Source organism: Eriocheir sinensis, chromosome 23, assembly GCF_024679095.1.
Source record: "Eriocheir sinensis breed Jianghai 21 chromosome 23, ASM2467909v1, whole genome shotgun sequence".
NCBI classification, from domain to species: domain Eukaryota; kingdom Metazoa; phylum Arthropoda; class Malacostraca; order Decapoda; family Varunidae; genus Eriocheir; species Eriocheir sinensis.
In genome coordinates this window covers 3,448,596-3,469,830 of record NC_066531.1, presented here as the reverse complement: position 1 = coordinate 3,469,830, position 21,235 = coordinate 3,448,596, and the positions used below count along the sequence as shown (strand labels likewise).

The following is a 21,235-nucleotide window of genomic DNA, read 5'->3' as shown; positions in this document are numbered from 1 at the left end:
AGAAGAAGAAGAAGAAGAAGAAGAAGAAGAAGAAGAAGAAGTAAAAAAAAATTAAGGACATGAGGAGGAAGAAGAGGAAGAAGAAGAAGAGGAAGAGGAAGAAGAAGAAGAAAAAGAAGAAGAAGAAGAGGTGAAAAAAAATTAAGGACATGAGGAGGAGAAGTACGAGGAGGAAGAAGAAGAAGAAGAAGAAGAAGAAGAAGAAGAAGAAGAAGAAGAAGAGGAGGAGGAAGAGCAGGAGAAAAGACGGAAGCAAATAAGAGGCTGATTAAAAAAAAAAAGCGAGGAACAAGAGGAGGAGGAGGAGGAGGAAGAAGAAGAAGAAGAAGAAGAAGAAGAAGAGGAGCAGGAGAAAAGACGGAAGTAAGAGGCTGATTAAAAAAAAAAGAGCAGGAACACGAGGAGGAGGAGGAGGAGGAGAAGTAGGAGGAGGAGGAGGAGACGAAGAAGATCTCTCAGGAATGCCATTAAACGACGAGGAACGAGACTTGGAATGCTAACGGAGCTTTACCTGGCACGGGATGAAAGTAATTACGCAAGCCCTGACCCGCGCCGGCACGCTGGAGTGGGCTGTCGGGGTCCGGAAGTGTATCCAAGCGGAGCCGAGACGAGCCTGGAGTGCCCCTAAGCTCCGCAAGACCCATGGATGTGTTATCGTTTGACAGAATACCTGATGTACCGGCCCAATCCAACTCCCTACCTGATAATGTCCCTGGAGCCTTGATATTCGAAACAATGACAGGGGTTTTATTTATTTTTTTGAGGGGCCTGGATGGTGTTCGACCCCAGCCCGTATTGGCGCAGGGAAGTGTTTATAGTGGCGCCGTCTTCCCTTGGCTCATGCTGCCCCCCGGAACTCCTCCTTGATTCACTTGGACGGTTTCCTCTAGAGTCCGGGTTGATGGGTGGTCTTCAGGACAGCATGTGGGTAGTTTTAAGCCACTCGGCGGTGACTGAAAAATCCGAGGTGGTAGCGTGGTGAATGTGGGCCCAGCACGCTACCACTCAGCCACCATGAACGTTAAAATAGAACCCGTTTAATGACCTTTGTGGACGTTGTACATATTTATTGTGAGAAGAGGAAGCGTCTGAGGACATGGCCCAGCATCTGTACCGCATGCGAAGAGTCAGTACCGACGTTAAACAGTAAGCCCCGCCCCCTGCGACAAGACTTGGACCCAATGTGGTGTGTGTGGGGAGGCCTCGCACCCCCGCCCTAGCCGCTCACATTGGGGCGCCTGGCCATGCCGAAAGATTTTGTTATGTCAGCTTTAAAGTTTTCAGCAATATACTGCCGGCGCTGCTGCACGCTCGGCCGAGGCAGGCGCGCGGTGCAGGCAGGTACTTGGGGTGGACGCGAGACCGTTCCTGTCTTTTCTTTTGTTCATTTTCATTCCATTATTTATCCCGGGAAAGTATACCCTTCTCTCCATTTTCATCCCATGTCTTTTCTTATTCTCATTTTCTTTCCATTATTTATCCCAGGAAAGTATACCCTTCTCTCCATTGTTTCCAGTTGACCTAAGCTAACCTAACCTAGTTCCTGTCTTATGTTCATTTTCATTCCATTATTTATCCCAGGAAAGTACACCTTCTCCTCTCCATTATTTCCAGTTGACCTAACCTAACCTAACCTAACCTAACCCAACCTAACCTAGCTCCTGTCTTTTCTTATGTTCATTTTCATTCCGTTATTTATCCCGGGCAAGTATACCCTTCTCTCCATTGTTTCCTGTTGACCTAACCTAACCTAACCTAACCTAACCTAACCTAACCTAACCTAACCTAACCTAACCTAGTTCCTGTCTTTTCTTATATACATTTTCATCCCATTATTTATCCCAGGCAAGTATACCCTTCTCCTCTCCATTGTTTCCTGTTGACCTAACCTAACCTAACCTAACCTAGTTCCTGTCTTTTCTTATATACATTTTCATCCCATTATTTATCCCAGGAAAGTATACCTTCTCCTCTCCATTGTTTCCAGCTGACCTAACCTAACCTAACCTAACCTAACCTAACCTAACCTAACCTAACCTAGTTCCTCTTTTTTCTGATGTTCATTTTCATCCCATTATTTATCCCGGGAAAGTACACCTTCCCCTCTCCATTATTTCCAGATGACCTAACCTAACCTAACCTAACCTAACCTAATTCCTGTGTTTTCATATGTTCATTTTCATTCCATTATTTATCCCGGGAAAGTACACCTTCCCCTCTCCATTATTTCCAGATGACCTAACCTAACCTGACCTAACCTCACCTAATTCCTGTGTTTTCATATGTTCATTTTCATTCCATTATTTATCCCGGGAAAGTACACCTTCTCCTCCCCTGTATTTCCAGCTGACCTAACCTGACCTAGCCTAACCTAACCTAACCTAACCTAACCTAACCTAACCTAACCTAACCTAGTTCCTGTCTTTTCTTATTCTCATTTTCTTTCCATTATTTATCCCAGGAAAGTATACCCTTCTCTCCATTGTTTCCAGTTGACCTAACCTAACCTAACCTAACCTAACCTAACCTAACCTAACCTAACCTAACGTAACCTAACCTAACCTAACCTAACTTAACCTAACCTAACGTAACCTAATTCCTGTCTTTTCCATTATTTATCCCAGGCAAGTATACACTTCTCCTCTCCATTATTTCCGGCTGTTTCTTTTTACATTTATAGCTTCCTCGATATCAAGGAGGTATTGTTGTATACACTCGATTAAGCCAAGAGGCAACTACTACAAAAATTCGGGTAAAAAAACGTTTTATCCGAGGCGAGAAAAGGATTTCGACCTTAAGGATTCAATTTCCTTTGTCGCTGCCATGAACTCTCGGCCCAGCGTTGCCAGACTGTCGTACTCAGCCGCTTACATTTCCCGACTTCCTACCCCAAAACTGTCTTCTGGGCTCCAATAACGAAACCCTTTTATAGTTATCGTTAAAAGGGTTAGATCCTGGTGTTTCTTGGCAATAGTTAGGCGTCAGAAACCGGTAAATACTATGCTCTGAGTACGACAATCTGGCAACGGTGCTCTCGGGCTATGTGGCTCGCAGAAGGCTTCAACGACCTCCACGACACGGCGGCCTTCCTGGTGTCCGTCTAGCGGCACTGGGCGGCCCTTCTTGCCTCGCCATAGCGGTCAAACTTGCCTGATGCTGGAGGTGTAGGGAGGGCAGGTCAGCCGGGTCTGGCATCGGGTGAGCCTTTCCCTGTTCGCCCTGCTCGATTTATGTAAAGATTTTGTGCCGGGAGTTTGTTTTGTTTGCCGTGAATTGGAGAGTTTCCTGGTTCTGTAATCGCCGAAGGGTCTGGCCGGCGCGGGGAGGGCCATTGTCCAGGGGCATTGTGGGCCGGCCTGTTTTATTGTGTTACGTAATGTTTGTGTTTGGTGAGCTTTTGCCACGTACCACCGCCGCCTCTGTTCGAATACAAGCAACGTTCATTCGGGAGTTTCAAGCGTGCAGTGGAGGTAATGTTAACCCCTTGGACGCGGATTTCCTACAAGAAGACATCACCAAGCTACAGGAGTGGAACAAAAAGTGGCTGCTACAATTTAGTGAAGAAAAATGTGAGGTCATGCATCTTGGGAGGGGAAATCCAGCATACCAATACCACATGGGAAACACTCCACTACCCACCACAGAGGCACAGAAAGACCTGGGAGTGTGTGTTACCAGGCTACCAGTGAAGGGATATCCAGCACACCAATACCACATGGGAAACACTCCACTATCCACCACAGAGGCAGAGAAAGACCTGGGAGCATATGTTACCAGGCTACCAGTGAAGGGATATCCAGCACACCAATACCACATGGGAAACACTCCACTACCCACCACAGAGAAAGACCTGGGAGCATATGTTACCAGGCTACCAGTGAAGGGATATCCAGCACACCAATACCACATGGGAAACACTCCACTACCCACCACAGAGAAAGACCTGGGAGCATATGTTACCAGGCTACCAGTGAAGGCGAAATCCGTGCCAATCGCAGCGGACGGGTTAAAAGGCTGTGGGGGTTTGTTCCATCGTGGCCGAGCCGTTACTTGTAGGCTACCATGCATGCGGAAAAGAACACAAGAATTCGATTTATCTCGTTTTTCGGCCTTTGGAAGCAGTGTATGTGAGTGGAGGAAGTGTCTGAGAATACCGATCTTCTGTAAGTCACGCCCGCTGCTCCTAGGTGGGTCAACTTGATAGCACTTGACGAGGGGAAAGGGAAAGAAAGGGGACATGTTACTGGAGGTGAGCGAGGGTACGAAAAGACAAAAATAACGCAAGAGAAAACTGCGTAAGGAGTGTTTGTTTGGGTCCCTGGTACAGAGGTATTGTCAAACTATCACCAGGGTCATAAAACTACCCCTGGAAATGCCCACAACCCCTTTCTTTCTTTGGCAATGCTTCCGCCTCTCAAAATAACAAATTCCAAACACTGACAAAGGAGGTTAGTCGCTCTACCATGAGTTCTTGTTCGCGTCCATGGTACAGAGGCTTGTCAAACTATCACCAGGGTCACAAAACTATACCCAAGGAAATGTAGGCCTTGTCAAACTACCACCAGGGTCACAAAACTATACCTTTGGAAATGCACGCTTTGTCAAACTACCACCAGGGTCACAAAACTGTACCCAAGGAAATGTAGGCTTTGTCAAACTACCACCAGGGTCACAAAACTATACCTTTGGAAATGCAGGCTTTGTCAAACTACCACCAGGGTCACAAAACTATACCCAAGGAAATGCAGGCTTTGTCAAACTACCACCAGGGTCATAAAACTGTACCCAAGGAAATGCAGGCTTTGTCAAACTACCACCAGGGTCACAAAACTATACCTTTGGAAATGCAGGCTTTGTCAGACTACCACCAGGGTCACAAAACTATACCCAAGGAAATGTAGGCTTTGTCAAACTACCACCAGGGTCACAAAACTATACCTTTGGAAATGCAGGCTTTGTCAAACTACCACCAGGGTCACAAAACTATACCTTTGGAAATGCACGCTTTGTCAAACTACCACCAGGGTCACAAAACTGTACCCAAGGAAATGTAGGCTTTGTCAAACTACCACCAGGGTCACAAAACTATACCTTTGGAAATGCAGGCTTTGTCAAACTACCACCAGGGTCACAAAACTATACCTTTGGAAATGCAGGCTTTGTCAAACTACCACCAGGGTCACAAAACTGTACCTTTGGAAATGCAGGCTTTGTCAAACTACCACCAGGGTCACTAAACTATACCTTTGGAAATGCAGGCTTTGTCAAACTACAACCAGGGTCACAGAACTATACCTTTGGAAATGCAGGCTTTGTCAAACTACCACCAGGGTCACAAAACTATACCCAAGGAAATTTAGGCTTTGTCAAACTACCACCAGGGTCACAAAACTATACCTTTGGAAATGCACGCTTTGTCAAACTACCACCAGGGTCACAAAACTATACCCAAGGAAATGTAGGCATTGTCAAACTATCACCAGGGTCACAAAACTGTACCCAAGGAAATGCAGGCTTTGTCAAACTACCACCAGGGTCACAAAACTATACCTTTGGAAATGCACGCTTTGTCAAACTACCACCAGGGTCACAAAACTATAACCAAGGAAATGCAGGCTTCGTCAAACTACCACCAGGGTCACAAAACTGTACCCAAGGAAATGCAGGCTTTGTCAAACTACCACCAGGGTCACAAAACTATACCCAAGGAAATGTAGGCTTTGTCAAACTACCACCAGGGTCACAAAACTATACTCAAGGAAATGCAGGCCTTGTCAAACTACCACCAGGGTCACAAAACTGTACCTTTGGAAATGCAGGCTTTGTCAAACTACCACCAGGGTCACAAAACTATAACCAAGGAAATGTAGGCTTTGTCAAACTACCACCAGGGTCACTAAACTATACTTTTGGAAATGCAGGCTTTGTCAAACTACCACCAGGGTCACAAAACTATACCTTTGGAAATGCAGGCTTTGTCAAACTACCACCAGGGTCACAGAACTATATCTTTGGAAATGCAGGCTTTGTCAAACTACCACCAGGGTCACAAAACTATACCCAAGGAAATGTAGGCTTTGTCAAACTACCACCAGGGTCATAAAACTATACCCAAGGAAATGTAGGCTTTGTCAAACTACCACCAGGGTCACAAAACTATACCCAAGGAAATGTAGGCTTTGTCAAACTACCACCAGGGTCACAGAACTGTACCTTTGGAAATGCAGGCTTTGTCAAACTACCACCAGGGTCACACAACTGTACCCAAGGAAATGTTCATAACTCCTAGGAAAGCCTTGTCAAATGTACGTGTTTGTGCGCTGAAATGTTTAAGAATTCGCCTCTACACAGCTCTATAGTACCCGGTTTTCTCTGGCTAGTCTTCGCTAAATCTATCCCTTTATTCAATGTCCCGTCTTTCATCCAAACCGTTTCCTTCTTCCTGTTTCTCTCCTCTACTCTTTCCTATTTCCATCCCTTTGTTCCCTCTTGTACCTTGTTTATTTAGTCGACTCCTCGTTACTTCCATCCCCTTATCTGCTGCCCCGTCCTTTTCGTGCTGCACTTGTCCACTGTCATATTTCCATCCCTTTTACTCTTCCGCCTTTCATCCTCCTTTCCAGCTCCCTCGTACCTTGTTTCCGGCGTCCATTCTTCGCTATGTCCATCCCTTCATTTACTCTCCCGCCTTTCAGCCTCCTTTCCAGCTCCCTCGTACCTTGTTTCCGGCGTCCAATCTTCGCTATGTCCAACCCTTCATTTACTCTCCCGCCTTTCAGCCTCCTTTCCAGTTCCCTCGTACCTTGTTTCCGGCGTCCATTCCTCGCTATGTCCATCCCTTCATTTACTCTCCCGTCTCTCATGCTCACCCGTTCCAGCCCAGTTCTCCTGTTCCCTGTTTCTCTTGTCCGCTTTTCGCTATGTCCATCCCTCATCCGTTGCCCTGTCCATGCACTTAACGCTCTGTCTCTCTCCGCCTACTCTTTTGACTCTCCATCTATACTAATTATCATACTGTCCTTCCCCGCTTTCCTTTTTTATGTGACGGATATCTCTCCCCTTCTGTCACGCCCCCGCCTCCACGGTACAGACGAGACGAAGACTAATTGGTGTGTTTCTCCAAATGACATGATCGTTTAAGTTCAAAGGCAGTGCGAAATGAGCTAATAGCGAATATTCATTGAGGAGATTATGCACCTGGCTGGGCATGGCGAGCGAGACGTTTGTGTCAACATTTATATTTACTTTTATATCGCTATTACATCCCCAAAAACTGAGACCCTTATTTTTTCTCAGTGACGGGAGCAACTCGCGGGCAAAACAACCCCCCCCCAAAAAAATAGGCCGGTACAAACTGCTCATACAGGCGTTTGTGTCAACATTTATATTTACTTTTATATCGCTATTACATCCCTAAAAACTGAGACTCCCTTATTTTTTCTCAGTAAGGGGAGCAACTCGCGGGCAAAACAACCCCCCCCAAAATAGGCCGGTACAAGCTTCTCCTACAGGCGTTTGTGTAAGCATTTATATTTACTTCTATATCGCTATTACACCCCCAAAAACTGAGATCCTTATTTTTTCTCAGTGACGGGAGCAACTCGCGGGCAAAACAACCCCCCCCCAAAAAATAGGCCGGTACAAGCTTCTCCTACAGGCGTTTGTGTAAGCATTTATATTTACTTCTATATCGCTATTACATCCCCCCAAAACTGAGACCCTTATTTTTTCTCAGTAAGGGAAGCAACTCGCGGGCAAAACAACCCCCCCCCCCAAAATAGGCCGGACAAGCTTCTCCTACAGGCGTTTGTGTAAGCATTTATATTTACTTTTATATCGCTATTACATCCCAAAAACTGAGACCCTTATTTTTTCTCAGTGACGGGAGCAACTCGCGGGCAAAACAACCCCCCCCCCCAAAATAGGCCGGACAAGCTTCTCCTACAGGCGTTTGTGTCAGCATTTATATTTACTTTTATATCGCTATTACACCCCTAAAACACTGAGATCCTTATCTTTTCTCAGTGAGGGAAGCAACTCGCGGGCAAAACAACCCCCCCGAAAAATAGGCCGGTACAAGCTTCTACAGGCGTTTGTGTAAGCATTTATATTTACTTTTATATCGCTATTACAACCCAAAAAACTGAGACTCCCTTATTTTAGCAGCTCCTGGGCCAAAACAAAGAAAAACCCCCAAAAATAGATCGGTACAAACTGCTCCTATAGAAATAAACAAAATGAAGGGTCAGATATTGATATCACCAATATAACGCAAAACATTTTAAATATTAACATGAATGACTATCCCAGACCTCGAATACACGTGCAAACATTCACTAAGCACTTCTTCTCTAAAAGCAAACAGAGTGGCCAGTGAAGAGAGCTCAGTTTTGGATGGATAGGCGGTAATTATTATCGAGCACAGCATTGTAGATTATTTACATATATAACACCGGCAAACATTCGCTAAGCACATCTCCTCCAAAAGCAAACAGAGAGAGTGACTGGAAGAGAGGTCAGTTTTGGATGGAGAGGTGTGATGATCTTGTAATTATTATCGAGCACAGCATTGTAGATTATTTACATATATAACACAGGCAAACATTCACTAAGCACATCTCCTCCAAAAGCAAACAGAGAGAGTGGCTGAAAGAGAGGTCAGTTTTGAATGGAGTGGTGTGATGATTTTGTTATTATCGAGCAAAGCATTGTAGATTATTTACATGTATAACACAGACAAACATTCGCTAAGCACATCTCCTCTAAAAGCAAGCAGAGAGAGTGGCTGAAAGAGAGGTCAGTTTTGAATGGAAAGGCGTGATGATTTTGTTATTATCGAGCACAGCATTTTAGATATTTACATATGCAACTATCTATCTATCTATCTATCTAACTATCTATCCATCTCTCAAGGTCTTCGTTCTCTCATTTACCTCAAACACACGCCAGACAGGTCCCCAGCCTTTGCGACAAGCTTATTTTGTTGCTCCGACGTCATCATCATAGCGAGTACCATTAACATTAAAGTCGAGGCTTATTTAATACTTAACTTAATATGCATACGTTAATACCGACCGAGTCATACATTATTAGTGGCGGCGTGCTTGGAGGAGGAGGAGGAGTGGGGAAAGGGAGGGGGTACCGAGAGAGAGAGGGAGAGAGAGAGGGGGAGGGGGTATGGGGGAGATTGAGAGAGGGGGAGATAGAGAGAAGAAGAGATTGAGAGAAGAAGAGATTGAGAGAAGAAGAGATTGAGAGAGAGAGAGAGAGAGAGAGAGAGAGAGAGAGAGAGAGAGAGAGAGAGAGAGAGATCAGATTCAGATTAAATCAAACGAGAAATTCATATTATTGAAGAGATATTTAAAGCATCTACATAATTGACAATCTTGAAAGAGAAGCAGAAAAGGAAAGGAAAGGAAAACTAAACACGGAAAATATATGAAATTAAATGAAAATAAGAACATAAAAACAAAATAACAAAAAGGATAATAATAAAATAAATAAATGACAATGAATAGTTGGTTTGTTAAAGAGTTTGCACAGATATTAAGAAAGATTCGTCGTGGTTTTTGCCTCTTGAAGTGTTTGGCAAAATAAGAAAACCGTGGCAAGCGTTTTGTTCTATCTTTCTTTCTTTCTTTCTTTCTTTCTTTCTTTCATTTTTTCCTCCTTTCTTTTTTTTTTCTATATCTTTTTCTTTCTTTGAATTTTTTCCTTCTTTGTTTTTCTTTTCTTTCCTCTCTCTCTCTCTCTCTCTCTCTCTCTCTCTCTCTCTCTCTCTCTCTCTCTCTCTCTCTCTCTCTCTCTCTCTCTCTCTCTCTCTCTCTCTCTCTCTCTCTCTCTCTCTAAGTGCGTTCCAGCAAAATAAAGCCTGTTTTAAATATATTCCCTTCGCTTGTTGGGCGGAATAAAATATTACTCGTTATATATTTTCTTGCTGGCTAAGATTAACCATATTTTGTTTTAGTTTCTTTGCCACAATTTTTCCTCGCTTTTTATTTCCTCCCCTATCGAATATCATCACAACTTTCCCTCCGTTAATGTAAACTCCCTTCCCCACACCCCTTTCATACTGTAATTTTCTTATATAGTTAGAGTTTGTTATCTTAATATGTACATTTTCAGCTTAACGGGTGCCGCCTCCGAATTAAACCGATTGTTATTATATTATTATTATTATCACGCACACACACACACACACACACACACACACACACACACACACACACACACACACACAGAAACCTTGAATAACCCAAATACTGCAAAATCACCAAAAGCCATTAATTCCCTTGCTAATAAATGGATGAAATAAAACATACAAATAGCAAAGTAAACCCCGGCATCTGTAGGGAATTTCTTGCTCATAAAACATTTGAATTCAGACGATGTTTATCATACGAATATTGCTCGCGAGGCAAACATTCGTAAAGTGAACGATTGAGGCACAGCGTATGCGGCCTCACCTCCTACGTCAAGCTGTTAATGGGGGGGGAAGCGAAGTGGTTGATACGACATCGCGGCCTTCTTATTCCGGGGACCTTAGTCTATATATACCGAGTCAAGTCACACGCAGGTTTGTGGGAGGAGACACGGCCGAGGCGTGGTTTATGCGTGACACTGCTTGGAGCCAAACTAGAGAATGTAGAAACAGGGATTTAGAGAAAACGAGGAAAGGCGGACTAATTTAAATCAATCACTTCAACATGCCCTCCCTCACACCCCACAACGCCGTTTGTAAGCATTGGAATTACAGTCACGCAATAGCACAATAAAAAGGCATATTTTTTTCTTCATCAGTGGCTTGCCTGAACGCGCTGTGAAAGAAGGCGAGAATGCACATCCAGAGTGCACACACGGCCCCAACTTTAGTCACCCCTGAACTGCCGGGTATTTTCTTTTTTAGCTTCAAGTGACGTCATCCCGCTGCTCCGCCCCCAAAACCGCCTCCTGCGCGTACCGGTCGCAGTTTTGAAGCAGAGTGACTTGACTTGGTATATAGAGACTTAGCCGGGGACTCTATTACCCTGCCCCTCAGTCTTGGCATTCCTGTCATCTAAATTCTCTCGTCCTCTCTCTCTTTCTCTCTCGTTTTCACTCTCATTTTCACTTTGCGTCTCAGGTGTTTGAGGGCCGCCGTTTCTACGCTTTGCAGGTGATGAAACGGAGGAGGTAAAACAGCATTCCGAGGTTCCGTTGTGTGGTTTTCATGATTTGGGCGTCCAAGATCCCAGCACATCAATATTAGCCCTCTCGTTGCCTTCACGCCTGGCAGATAACAACACAGAAAACGACAGTAATTTCATTGAAGAGATGGATGCGTTTTAGAAGCAACACTTGAAACTACGAAAAAGATAAGTTGCTATTCATTTTATTCTTGTTTTTTGCTGGGGGAAAGATGAATGTGATGAGGCGAATCTTGAAATGGCGAGGATAAAGCGAGAATCCATTTGTAAAGCATCGTTTATTTTTAGGGAGCAATGGGAATGTGTTGTTAGTGAATGGGTTGTGTTGATCCGTCACCATCTTTTTATATAATCTGATTTTTTTAACGTAATAATGCCTTCCTTCCTTCCTGCCTTCCTTCCTTCCTTCATTCATTCATTCACTCATTCATTCCTTTCTTTCTTTCTTTCTTTCTATCTTCTTTCCTTCTTTCTTTCCTTCCTTTTGTCCTTCCTTTACGTAATAATGCCTTCCTTCCTTCCTTCCTTCCTTCCTTCCTTCCTTCCTCCCTCCCTCCCTCTATCCCTTCCTTCCTTCCTTCCTTCCTTCCTTCCTTCCTCCCTCCCTTACTTCCTTCCTTCCTTCCGTCCTTCCTTCCTGCCTTCCTTCCTTCCTCCCCTCCTCTATCCCTTCCTTCCTTCCTTCCTTCCTTCCTTCCTCCCTCCCTCCCTCCCTCCCTCCCTCCCTTCCTTCCTTCCTTCCTTCCTTCCTTCCTTCCTTCCTTCCTTGCTTCCGTCTTTCCTTCCTTCCTTTCTCTCTCCATTCCTTCCTTCCTTCCTTCCTTCCTTCCTCCCTCCCTACCTACATCCCTCCCTTCCTTCCTTCCTTCCTTTCTTTCTTTCTCCCTTCCTTCCTTCCTTCCTTCCTTCCCTCTTTCCTCCCTCCCGTCCTACCATCCTTCCCTCCTTCCCTTCCTTCCTTCTTTCCTTCCTTCCTTCCTTCCTTCTTGTCTTTCCAATCGCTTTCCACTCCCTCTATTAACACTTTCCACTGTTTTCTTCTGTGTTTTTTTTCTGCAACCCTTTCCTTCCGTACACTGTCTTTCCCTAACTGTGGATGTGCTTGTTGCCTTTAAGCCCGAGGAAACAACATCACGTCTATAAGTTCTCGGCAAAAAAACTGGTATCGACAAGCCTTCAGCAAACCCTCGACCCTTCCTTTGTTTTTAAGTTTTTGCTCTCAGGTTAAGACAGGTGGGCCAAAAGTTACCTGCAGGATAAACAAACAAACAAACATACTCCCTCCCTCCCCACACACACACACACAGCATCAAAACTCCTCTCCAACCGAATCTGACTCTCCTTTCTAGAATTTCCTCCTGCTTTTCCTTTGTTTGCGGGAGCAGTGTGTAGGTGATTTTTTTTTTTTTTTGCGTTGTTTTTAAAGTGCCTCGTTCCTTGCAACATGAAAAACGCTCACATATACAATAACACACACACACACACACACACACACACACACACACACACACACACACACACACGCTAAAGCACTACCTCCCAAACACCAGGAAGACACATGGCCCAGTAACTTAATATTTTTTTTTCTGTGTGTGTGTGTGTGTGTGTGTGTGTGTGTGTGTGTTTGGAAGCTGAAATACGGTTACATAAATTATCCTCGCTCTTATGTTAAACTAATGTATGTGTTTTCCGCGCGAGGAGGCAGCCCTGGCCGAGGAAGGTGTCGCTTGTTCCCGGCAGCCAGTGACAGGGGAGAGGAAGAGTGTTGGGGGGGGGGTGATAGGGGAGCGGAAGAGTGTTGGAGGAGATAGGAAGAGAGTGATGTCGGGGCCCAGAACACGAACAGAGGAATGACCATAACACCACAGTCGTACACATCTGATAGGACAAACGCTAACAAGAAGGGTAAGAGTGATAGGGGAGAGAAAGTGTCAGAGAGGAGTGATAGGGGAGAGGAAGATTGTCGGAGGGGCGTGATGTCGGGACCCAGAACACTAACAGAGGAATGACCGTAACACCACAGTCGTACACATCTGACAGGACAAACACTAACAAGGAGGGTAAGAGTGATAGGGGAGAGGAAGAGTGTTGGAGGGGAGTGATAGGGAAGAGGAAGAGTGTTGGAGGGGAGATATAGGGGAGAGGAAGAGTGTTGGAGGGGCGTGATGTCGGGACCCAGAACACTAACAGAGGAATGACCATAACACCACAGTCGTACACATCTGACATGACAAACACTAACAAGGAGGGTAAGAGTGATAGGGGAGAGAAAGTGTCAGAGAGGAGTGATAGGGGAGAGGAAGAGTGTTAGAGGGGCGTGATGTCGGGGCCCAGAAGACGAACAGAGGAATGACCATAACACCACAGTCGTACACATCTGATAGGACAAACACTAACAAGGAGGGTAAGAGTGATAGGGGAGAGAAAGTGTCAGAGAGGAGTGATAGGGGAGAGGAAGATTGTCGGAGGGGCGTGATGTCGGGACCCAGAACACTAACAGAGGAATGACCATAACACCACAGTCGTACACATCTGACAGGACAAACACTAACAAGGAGGGTAGGATTGATAGGGGAGAGAAAGGACCGTATTACTGAACATTTTGTCGCTTAAGTTCACCTATTTGACAAGGCTTTCCTAGGATGATTGGGCATTTCCAGGTGTAGTTTTATGACCCTGGTGGTGGTGTGACCCTTCCTCTGTACCATGAACCTAAAGAAACACTCATTAAAACTCAATTGCCTCCCTCTTTGACCTTTAGAAATAGTTGATGTTAGAAGCGAAATGGTCTTACAATACCAACCAAAGTGTCGAAGGGGAGATATAGGGGAGAGGAAGTGTTTAATACCTCCATGCCGGCAGCCCTGAGAGGTACAGCGAGGAGAGACAAAGACAGGGGAGGCTGACGCGGGCACGGCTGAGCGGGCGACGACAAGCCAGGCAAAGGAATGAAGCTGTTTTTATGGTCTTCCTCCTCGCTCTGATTTCCTCTTTACCTCAACCTCATACATATTCCTGCAGTCTGCGTTGTGTGTGTTTTGAAGTTAATTGCGTTTCCGGGTTTTGTTTTAATTTTTTTTGGAGGGGGTGTGAAGGAGCTGTTAGACTGGGCAGATTTTTCGTGGATCTTCAGCCAAATTGTTTCTCTCTTCCTGTTTCTTTGTTTCTCTGTTTTTCCTTGTTTTTCCCTGTTTTTCCTTGTTTTTCCCTGTTTCCCTGTTTCCTGTTTTTCCTGTTTCCCTGTTTTCCCTGTTTCCGTTTTCCTGTTTCCCTGTTTTCCTGTTTTCCTGTTTCCCTGTTTCCCTGTTTTCCCTGTTTCCCTGTTTTCCCTGTTTCCCTGTTTTCCCTGTTTCCCTGTTTTCCCTGTTTTCCCTGTTTTCCTGTTTCCCCTGTTTTCCCTGTTTCCCTGTTTTCCCCTGTTTTTCCCTGTTTCCCTGTTTTCCTGTTTTCCTGTTTCCCTGTTTTTCCCTGTTTTCCTGTTTTTCCCTGTTTTCCCTGTTTTCCTTGTTTTTCCCTGTTTCCCTGTTTCCCTGTTTTCCCTGTTTCCCTGTTTCCCTGTTTTTCCCTGTTTTTCCTTGTTTTTCCCTGTTTTTCCTGTTTCCCTGTTTCCCTGTTTTCCTGTAATCCTGTTTCCGTTTCCCTGTTTCCCTGTTTCCCTGTTTCCCTGTTTTCCCCTGTTTTTCCATGTTTCCCTGTTTCCCTGTTGTTTCCTGTTTCCCTGTGGTTTGACCGAAGATCCACGGAAAATTTGCCCAGTGTCATATCCCCTTAAGAGTAGCGACCCTCGAGTGTGGTACCTCTTTGGACTGGATAGAGGAGTCCCTTCCCTTATCTGGCCTGCCGCGCGCTCGACCCCCAGAGCAGAAAACCCTTGCCTGGTCTGAATTGATATTTCGTGAGCTTCGTGACACGCAGAGGTATGGGAAAGTGGAATGCTCGTTACATGAGGCGTCTGTTTTTATAATTTGAATGAGGTTTGTGTGTGTGGGGGGGGGGAGGGGGGGGGGTATGTGTGTGTATTTGCCAAGTTGTAGTTTTACGGGCCTGGGCTTACGCTCGTGTGGTCCCGTCTCCGTATTTGAAATTGTCGAACTTTTCCTGTGTTATCAGATATTTGAATTATTGTTCTGCTGTTTCGGTTGACAGTTTATTCTTCTCTAATTTTTAACATGAACAGCTTTTTTAAAATTTTATTACAAACAGTATTTAGTTTTTTTTAATCATTTATATATATTTTTTTTTAATTGCGCTTCTGACATTAAAACGTTTCAACTTTTTCTCGCATTTTTTCCTTTTTTTTGCTTTTCATGAACATTTTTTACTTAATATAGTTTTTTGTATCATGAACACTTTTCAGTTTTTCCTCTCGCATTTTTCTCCTTCCTTCATTTTCTTTTTACTTTCCACGAAGATTTTTTTACTTCAGACATTTTAAATATTTTTGCAGCGTGAACACTTTCTACTTTCCACTTTCACCGTCTCGTTTTCTTCCTTTATATATATTTTTTATGATGAAGACTTATTGCTTTTTGCTTCTTTCAGAATTAACTCTTTTTAACTTTATTAACATAGCCAATATTTTATTCCATCTTCCATAACTTTACTGTTCTCATATAACTCTTTCGTTCAATTTTCTCATTCGCTTTACAAATCCCTTCGTTTCTCTTCCTTCTCCTTTTACAAATCCCTTCGTTTCCCTTCCTTCTTTTCCCTTTACAAATCCCTTCGTTTCCCTTCCTTCTTTTCCCTTTACAAATCCCTTCGTTTCTCTTCCTTCTCCTTTTACAAATCCCTTCGTTTCTCTTCCTTCTCCTTTTACAAATCCCTTCGTTTCCCTTCCTTCTTTTCCCTTTACAAATCCCTTCGTTTCCCTTCCTTCTTTTCCCTTTACAAATCCCTTCGTTTCCCTTCCTTCTTTTCCCTTTACAAATCCCTTCGTTTCCCTTCCTTCTCCTTTTACAAATCCCTTCGTTTCCCTTCCTTCTTTTCCCTTTACAAATCCCTTCCTTTCTCTTCCTTCTTTTCCCTTTACAAATCCCTTCGTTTCCCTTCCTTTTCCTTTTACAAATCCCTTCCTTTCCCTTCCTTCTTTTCCCTTTACAAATCCCTTCGTTTGTCTTCCTTTTCCCTTTACAAATCCCTTCGTTTCCCTTCCTTCTTTTCTCTTTACTAATCCCTTCGTTTCTCTTCCTCCTATTCCCGTTTCGATATTCTCCCTCTTATTTATTAACACATATTGTTGTACTTCCTCTCTTCTTTATAATTCTAACATCCCCATTTTCCTCCGTTCCAATACATTCATTCTAGCTCTCTTTCCGGAGACTGGTTATCGCCCCTTTACTGAATTTTCCTTTGTTATGATTTTCCAGTATTTATTTATTTATTTATTTATTTTAGAACCTAGGAGACAGCTCAAGGGCACACAGAAAAAGGAAACAATAATAACAAAAAGCCCGCTACTCGCTGCTCCTAAAAAAGAGAATCCAAAGAGGTGGCCGAAAGAGAGATCAATTTGCTCTCGTTTCTTTTAGTATATTCCTCTGATTCTCTCTTCCTTGCCTTCCTCTATTCCCGTTCCCTCCATCTATACTATGATTTAATTTTTCGTTCTTTTCTTTGAACTCACAGACGAAACCTAACCGCCCTCCAGCTTCAGCGCCATCTTTCCTATTCCATCGATCTACTTGGTTTTTTTCCCCTTGCTTAGCCGTCTTTGTTGATGTCGTTGTTGTCGTGTTTGCCGTGTTCCTCATCTCCCTCCTCCTCGATTAGAGTAGATGGTCGCGACAACAAACAGCCTCGTAAGGACCAAGGAGTCTGTTGCTGTTTGCTTTTCCTTTCTACTCTCTTTGTATTCCTCCTCCGCCTCCTCCAATTTCTCCTTTCACTTCCACCTCAAGTTCATTCTCATCTCCCGCGTCCTTCTCCTTTTAGTTCCCCCTCCCCCTCCTCCTCCTCCTCCTCCTTCTCCTCCTCCTCCTCCTCTTCATTCACCGCCTTTCTGGAGTGGTTGTGTTCGCCTGGAGACCGCCCGCCCTAATGAGCCTTGTACAAACACACCCCTCTAGGTGACACACACACACACACACACACACACACACGGGTTCTCCCATGCTTCCTTTCCCGTCATCGTCAGTTTTCGGTTATAATCGCAATAGCAAGAAAGATATATAACTGGTATGACATATTTCGGGTCCAGTTGAATTATCGCTGTCCTGTGAGCCGTCTAATCAGCCTTCCGTGATCACTCATAATCAGCGGGATGTGTTTGTGCGTGTGATGATATGCAGCTCTAATCAGCGTGAGTGAGCCTGGTCGTCACAGCTGCCGCCCGACGGAAAATACAACAGACCAGTGCTTGGGTATGCGGTGGCTGAGTGGTAGCGTGCTGGGCCCACTTTCACCGCGTGATGGACGACGCGGGTTCGAATCCCCACGCTACCACCTGGGATTTTTCAGTCACCGCCGAGTGGCTTAAAACTACCCACATGCTGTCCTGAAGACCACCCATCAATCCGGACTCTAGAGGAAACCGTCCAAGTGAATCAAGAAGGAGTTCCGGGGGGCAGCATGAACCAAGAGAAGATGTCGCCACTATAAACACTTGCCTGCGCCATGACGGGCTGGGGCGGACTACCATCCAGACCTCTCAAGCAAGCCTACCAGCGTTATGGGCTCAGACGTAAAAAAAAAAAATCGGGTCTCTCACACCCACATTTAATAGAGGTTGTGTGAGTGTTTCCTTGGTTAGTTTTATCCACGCCGACAGACTCTCCGCCCCACCTCCCTCTCTCCCTTCCAGCCCCTTCCATCATCTATCCCTCTCTTCCCACCTACCCTCCACTCACACAGTTATATGACCCTGGAGATAGTTTGACAAGGTTTCTACACCATGAACGTGAAAAAAAAACACTCGTGAGAATCCGACTAATCTTCTTTGTGGCCTTGAGAAATAGTTCTTGTGTGAGCCGTATAAGTGAACGAGAATGTTGCTCCTGAACTGGACTCAAGCCCCCGTCCCGTTCACACTGTGCCGACTCTGGGCCACGACTACCCACGACTCTAGGGTACACGAGGTCTTGGGTGTTGATGTGAAAGGGTCGGGCATGTCTTGAAAGAGGTCTTGAGACTGTTGCCGAATGCTGCGCCGACGTCGTGACGGGAGTCTGGAGTCGTGAGGGTTAGCACGACATGCTGGCAACTATTTGGCCGAATGTCCCAGACAGTCGGCAAGACACCAAGACCCCAATAAAACCTCCCCCCCTTCTTGGAGCGTGGGAACAAACTTGTCAAATGGAAAAGTCGCTGGGTTGTCGTGGCCCAGAGTCGGCACGGAGTGAACGGGGCTTAAGACCCCAATAAAACCTTCCCCCTTCTTGGAGCGTGGGAACCAACTTGTCACATGGAAAAGTCGCTGGGTTGTCGTGGCCCAGAGTCGGCACAGTGTGAACGGGGCATTAGGGACCGTAGTGAGTGGCGGTGACAGTCGCTGCTTCGCCTCAGTGTTGATGGTAATGGATAACGACCCGCCGCTGTGCCTGCCGTGGACCCCCGGGGCTCGCCACGCGCTGTGCCGCCACCGCCACTTTGTGTTACGAGTTGGATTGTCGTAATGCGTGCACGGGCGTCAGCGTAATGGACGTGATGAGGGTACGAACAGCATTACGTAGCGCTGCACCGGGTTGGCTCCGCCCGTGAATGACGTCAGGCCCGGCTGTCAAGTGGGAGTAACTCGAGATACACCCACTCATCCGTCCTGAGTGTAGGGGGAGGGAGAGGGGGATAGGCACCCGTCTCCTACGTTGTGATCTGAAACTTTTGGATCAACGGGAAGGCGGTGGCTGAGTGGATAGCGTGACGGCGCCGCGTTCAGGACGACGCGAGTTCAATCCCCGCCCGGTGCCACCAAGCTGGGATTTTTCAGCCGCCGCCGAGTGGCTTAAAACTACCCACATGCTGTCCAGAAGACCTCCCATCAACCCGGACTCTAGATTCTAGGATTAAAGATGAGCTCCGGGAGGGCAGCATGAGCCAGTGCAAGATGGCGTCACTATAAACACTCGCCTGCGCCAGAACGGGCTGGGCCGACCATCAGGCCCCACCGGGAAGAAGCCTTGGGCCGACCATCAGGATCCACCGGGAAGAAGCCTTGGGCCGACCATCAGGATCCACCGGGAAGAAGCCTTGGGCCGACCATCAGGATCCACCGGGAAGAAGCCTTGGGCCGACCATCAGGATCCACCGGGAAGAAGCCTTGGGCCGACCATCAGGATCCACCGGGAAGAAGCCTTGGGCCGATCATCAGGATCCACCGGGAAGAAACCTTGGACTGACCATCAGGATCCACCGGGAAGAAGCCTTGGGCCGACCATCAGGATCCACCGGGAAGAAGCCTACCGGCGCAATAGGCCACGACGTAAAAAAAAAAAAAAAAAAAAAATCAAGAACGAGTTCCGGGGGGCAGCATGAGCCAAGGGAAGATGGCGCCACTATAAACACTTGCCTGCGCCATGACGGGCTGGGGCCAACTACCATCCAGGACCCTCAAGCAAGCCTACCGACGCTAAAGACACACACTCATCCGTACTGAGTGTAGGGGGAGGGAGAGGGGATAAGCACCCGTCTCCTGCGTTGTGATCCGAAAGTTTTGGATCAACGAGAATGTGGCAGTGTGAGGCAGCCCTCCTGGAACACAATGGGCTCATAAACATTAGAGGGCCCAGGCAGTGTGTTACGCGCACCCCCGTTTATGGTGTGTTGTGATTCACGGGGCGGCAGTGCAGGGCAGTTTTAGTCTGATATAGAAAGGATTTTTTATTGTGTTTAGTTTGGGGGGGGTGGGGGTGTGGCTGTGTATGATTCGGTTGTTTCTGCACGAGACAACCCTGACTGGAGAAGATTATACAAATATGTCTTCCGTGTCTTTGCTAACTCTCCTTTTCTTATACTTCAATACCTTATAACCTGATTCTAACATCCCTAAACTGTCAATCCTTTATACCTTATAACCTGATTCTAACTCCTCCAAACTGTCAACCCTCTAAGCTAACCCCACTATCCTGTCTTCCGTTCCTTCTTGTATTAGCCAACACCATTTCTCTTATTCCGAAACCTTAATTGAACCCAAAATATGCTCTTCTGCCTGCTCATGGATAGGGCAAGTTGATCGATTCTGCCAATAAGGACTTGAGATGGTAGGGTATCTGCGTGGGAGATTGCTCATGGGGAACGTCGGGAGTGGAGGCAGCGAGTGAGTGAAGCTACGCGACCCTGGTGTAGGTTCCCTTGTTGATTAGTTTAGATATACCCCCCTATACATATCCGTGGTGGCTTGGGCGAGGTGAGCCTTGTACCGACGCCTCAGCCATGACGTGGATTTTGCGAGGCGTGAGGCGTCGCGTCCGTGTTGTGAGTGAGCGGGTCGATCACGGCTTCACAGGAAACCCTTATGAAACACGCCCTCAGAGCAGCGTTGGCAAATTATCGTACTCATCGCATTTCATTTCCGTAGTTGCTGGCCGATAAATATAACGTCAAAGAACAAAAAACATCAATAGTCAACAGTTTTAGCCCTGACTTTGATATTCTTACGTTACTTATGTGGGTACGAGAGTTCGAGGGATAAAAATGATAGATACGATATGTGGTTAATACGATACTTTGTCCCAGATATGTAGTTTGTTGCACACGCAGAAAATTCAACAATAGGATTTAAACGGCGCGTGCTAGTAGAGAAAATGCATCGCGCTGTTCACATAAAGCTATTTCCATTTTATTTTATGAGGAATATTGTGTTTCTGTGCACGGCCGAGCTTGCTTTGTGTTGCTGTTCTGCGTTGCTACAGTGATTAGGGTCGACAGCGGGAGCAACGGAGTGAAATGAACGGTGCTCCAGTACGGTGAATTGTGGAGGTATTCTTTATACGTGAAGGAGAATTTCGTTGTGTAGATGTTCTTTATACGATGAAGGAAAACCAATAATAAAACTGAGTATATAAAATGTTTGCAGTGTTTATCCTGTCAGCCTCTTATAGCACTTTTTTTTTGTC

The 21,235-nt window shown here is 45.7% G+C and overlaps 1 protein-coding gene across 13 annotated transcripts in view; it reads right to left on the bottom strand.

Annotated features, from left to right (window-relative positions):
* The window catches only part of LOC127002413 (uncharacterized), a 91,273-nt gene that overhangs the window by 4,310 nt on the left and 65,728 nt on the right, over positions 1–21,235 (bottom strand). For 2 of the 13 annotated variants that reach the window (XR_007756189.1, XM_050868309.1), the window contains exon 1: positions 3,851–4,566. The exons of 9 other annotated variants lie outside the window; for them this stretch is intronic. Coding sequence is in view for 2 of the 4 variants with exons in the window: in XM_050868309.1 (XP_050724266.1) it covers positions 3,851–4,239 (389 nt within the window). In the remaining 2 variants the exon portion in view is untranslated. Of the gene's footprint in view, positions 1–3,658; positions 3,826–3,850; positions 4,567–21,235 lie in introns of those variants that run through there. 2 more of the 13 variants (XR_007756188.1, XM_050868306.1) reach the window with 2 other exon arrangements.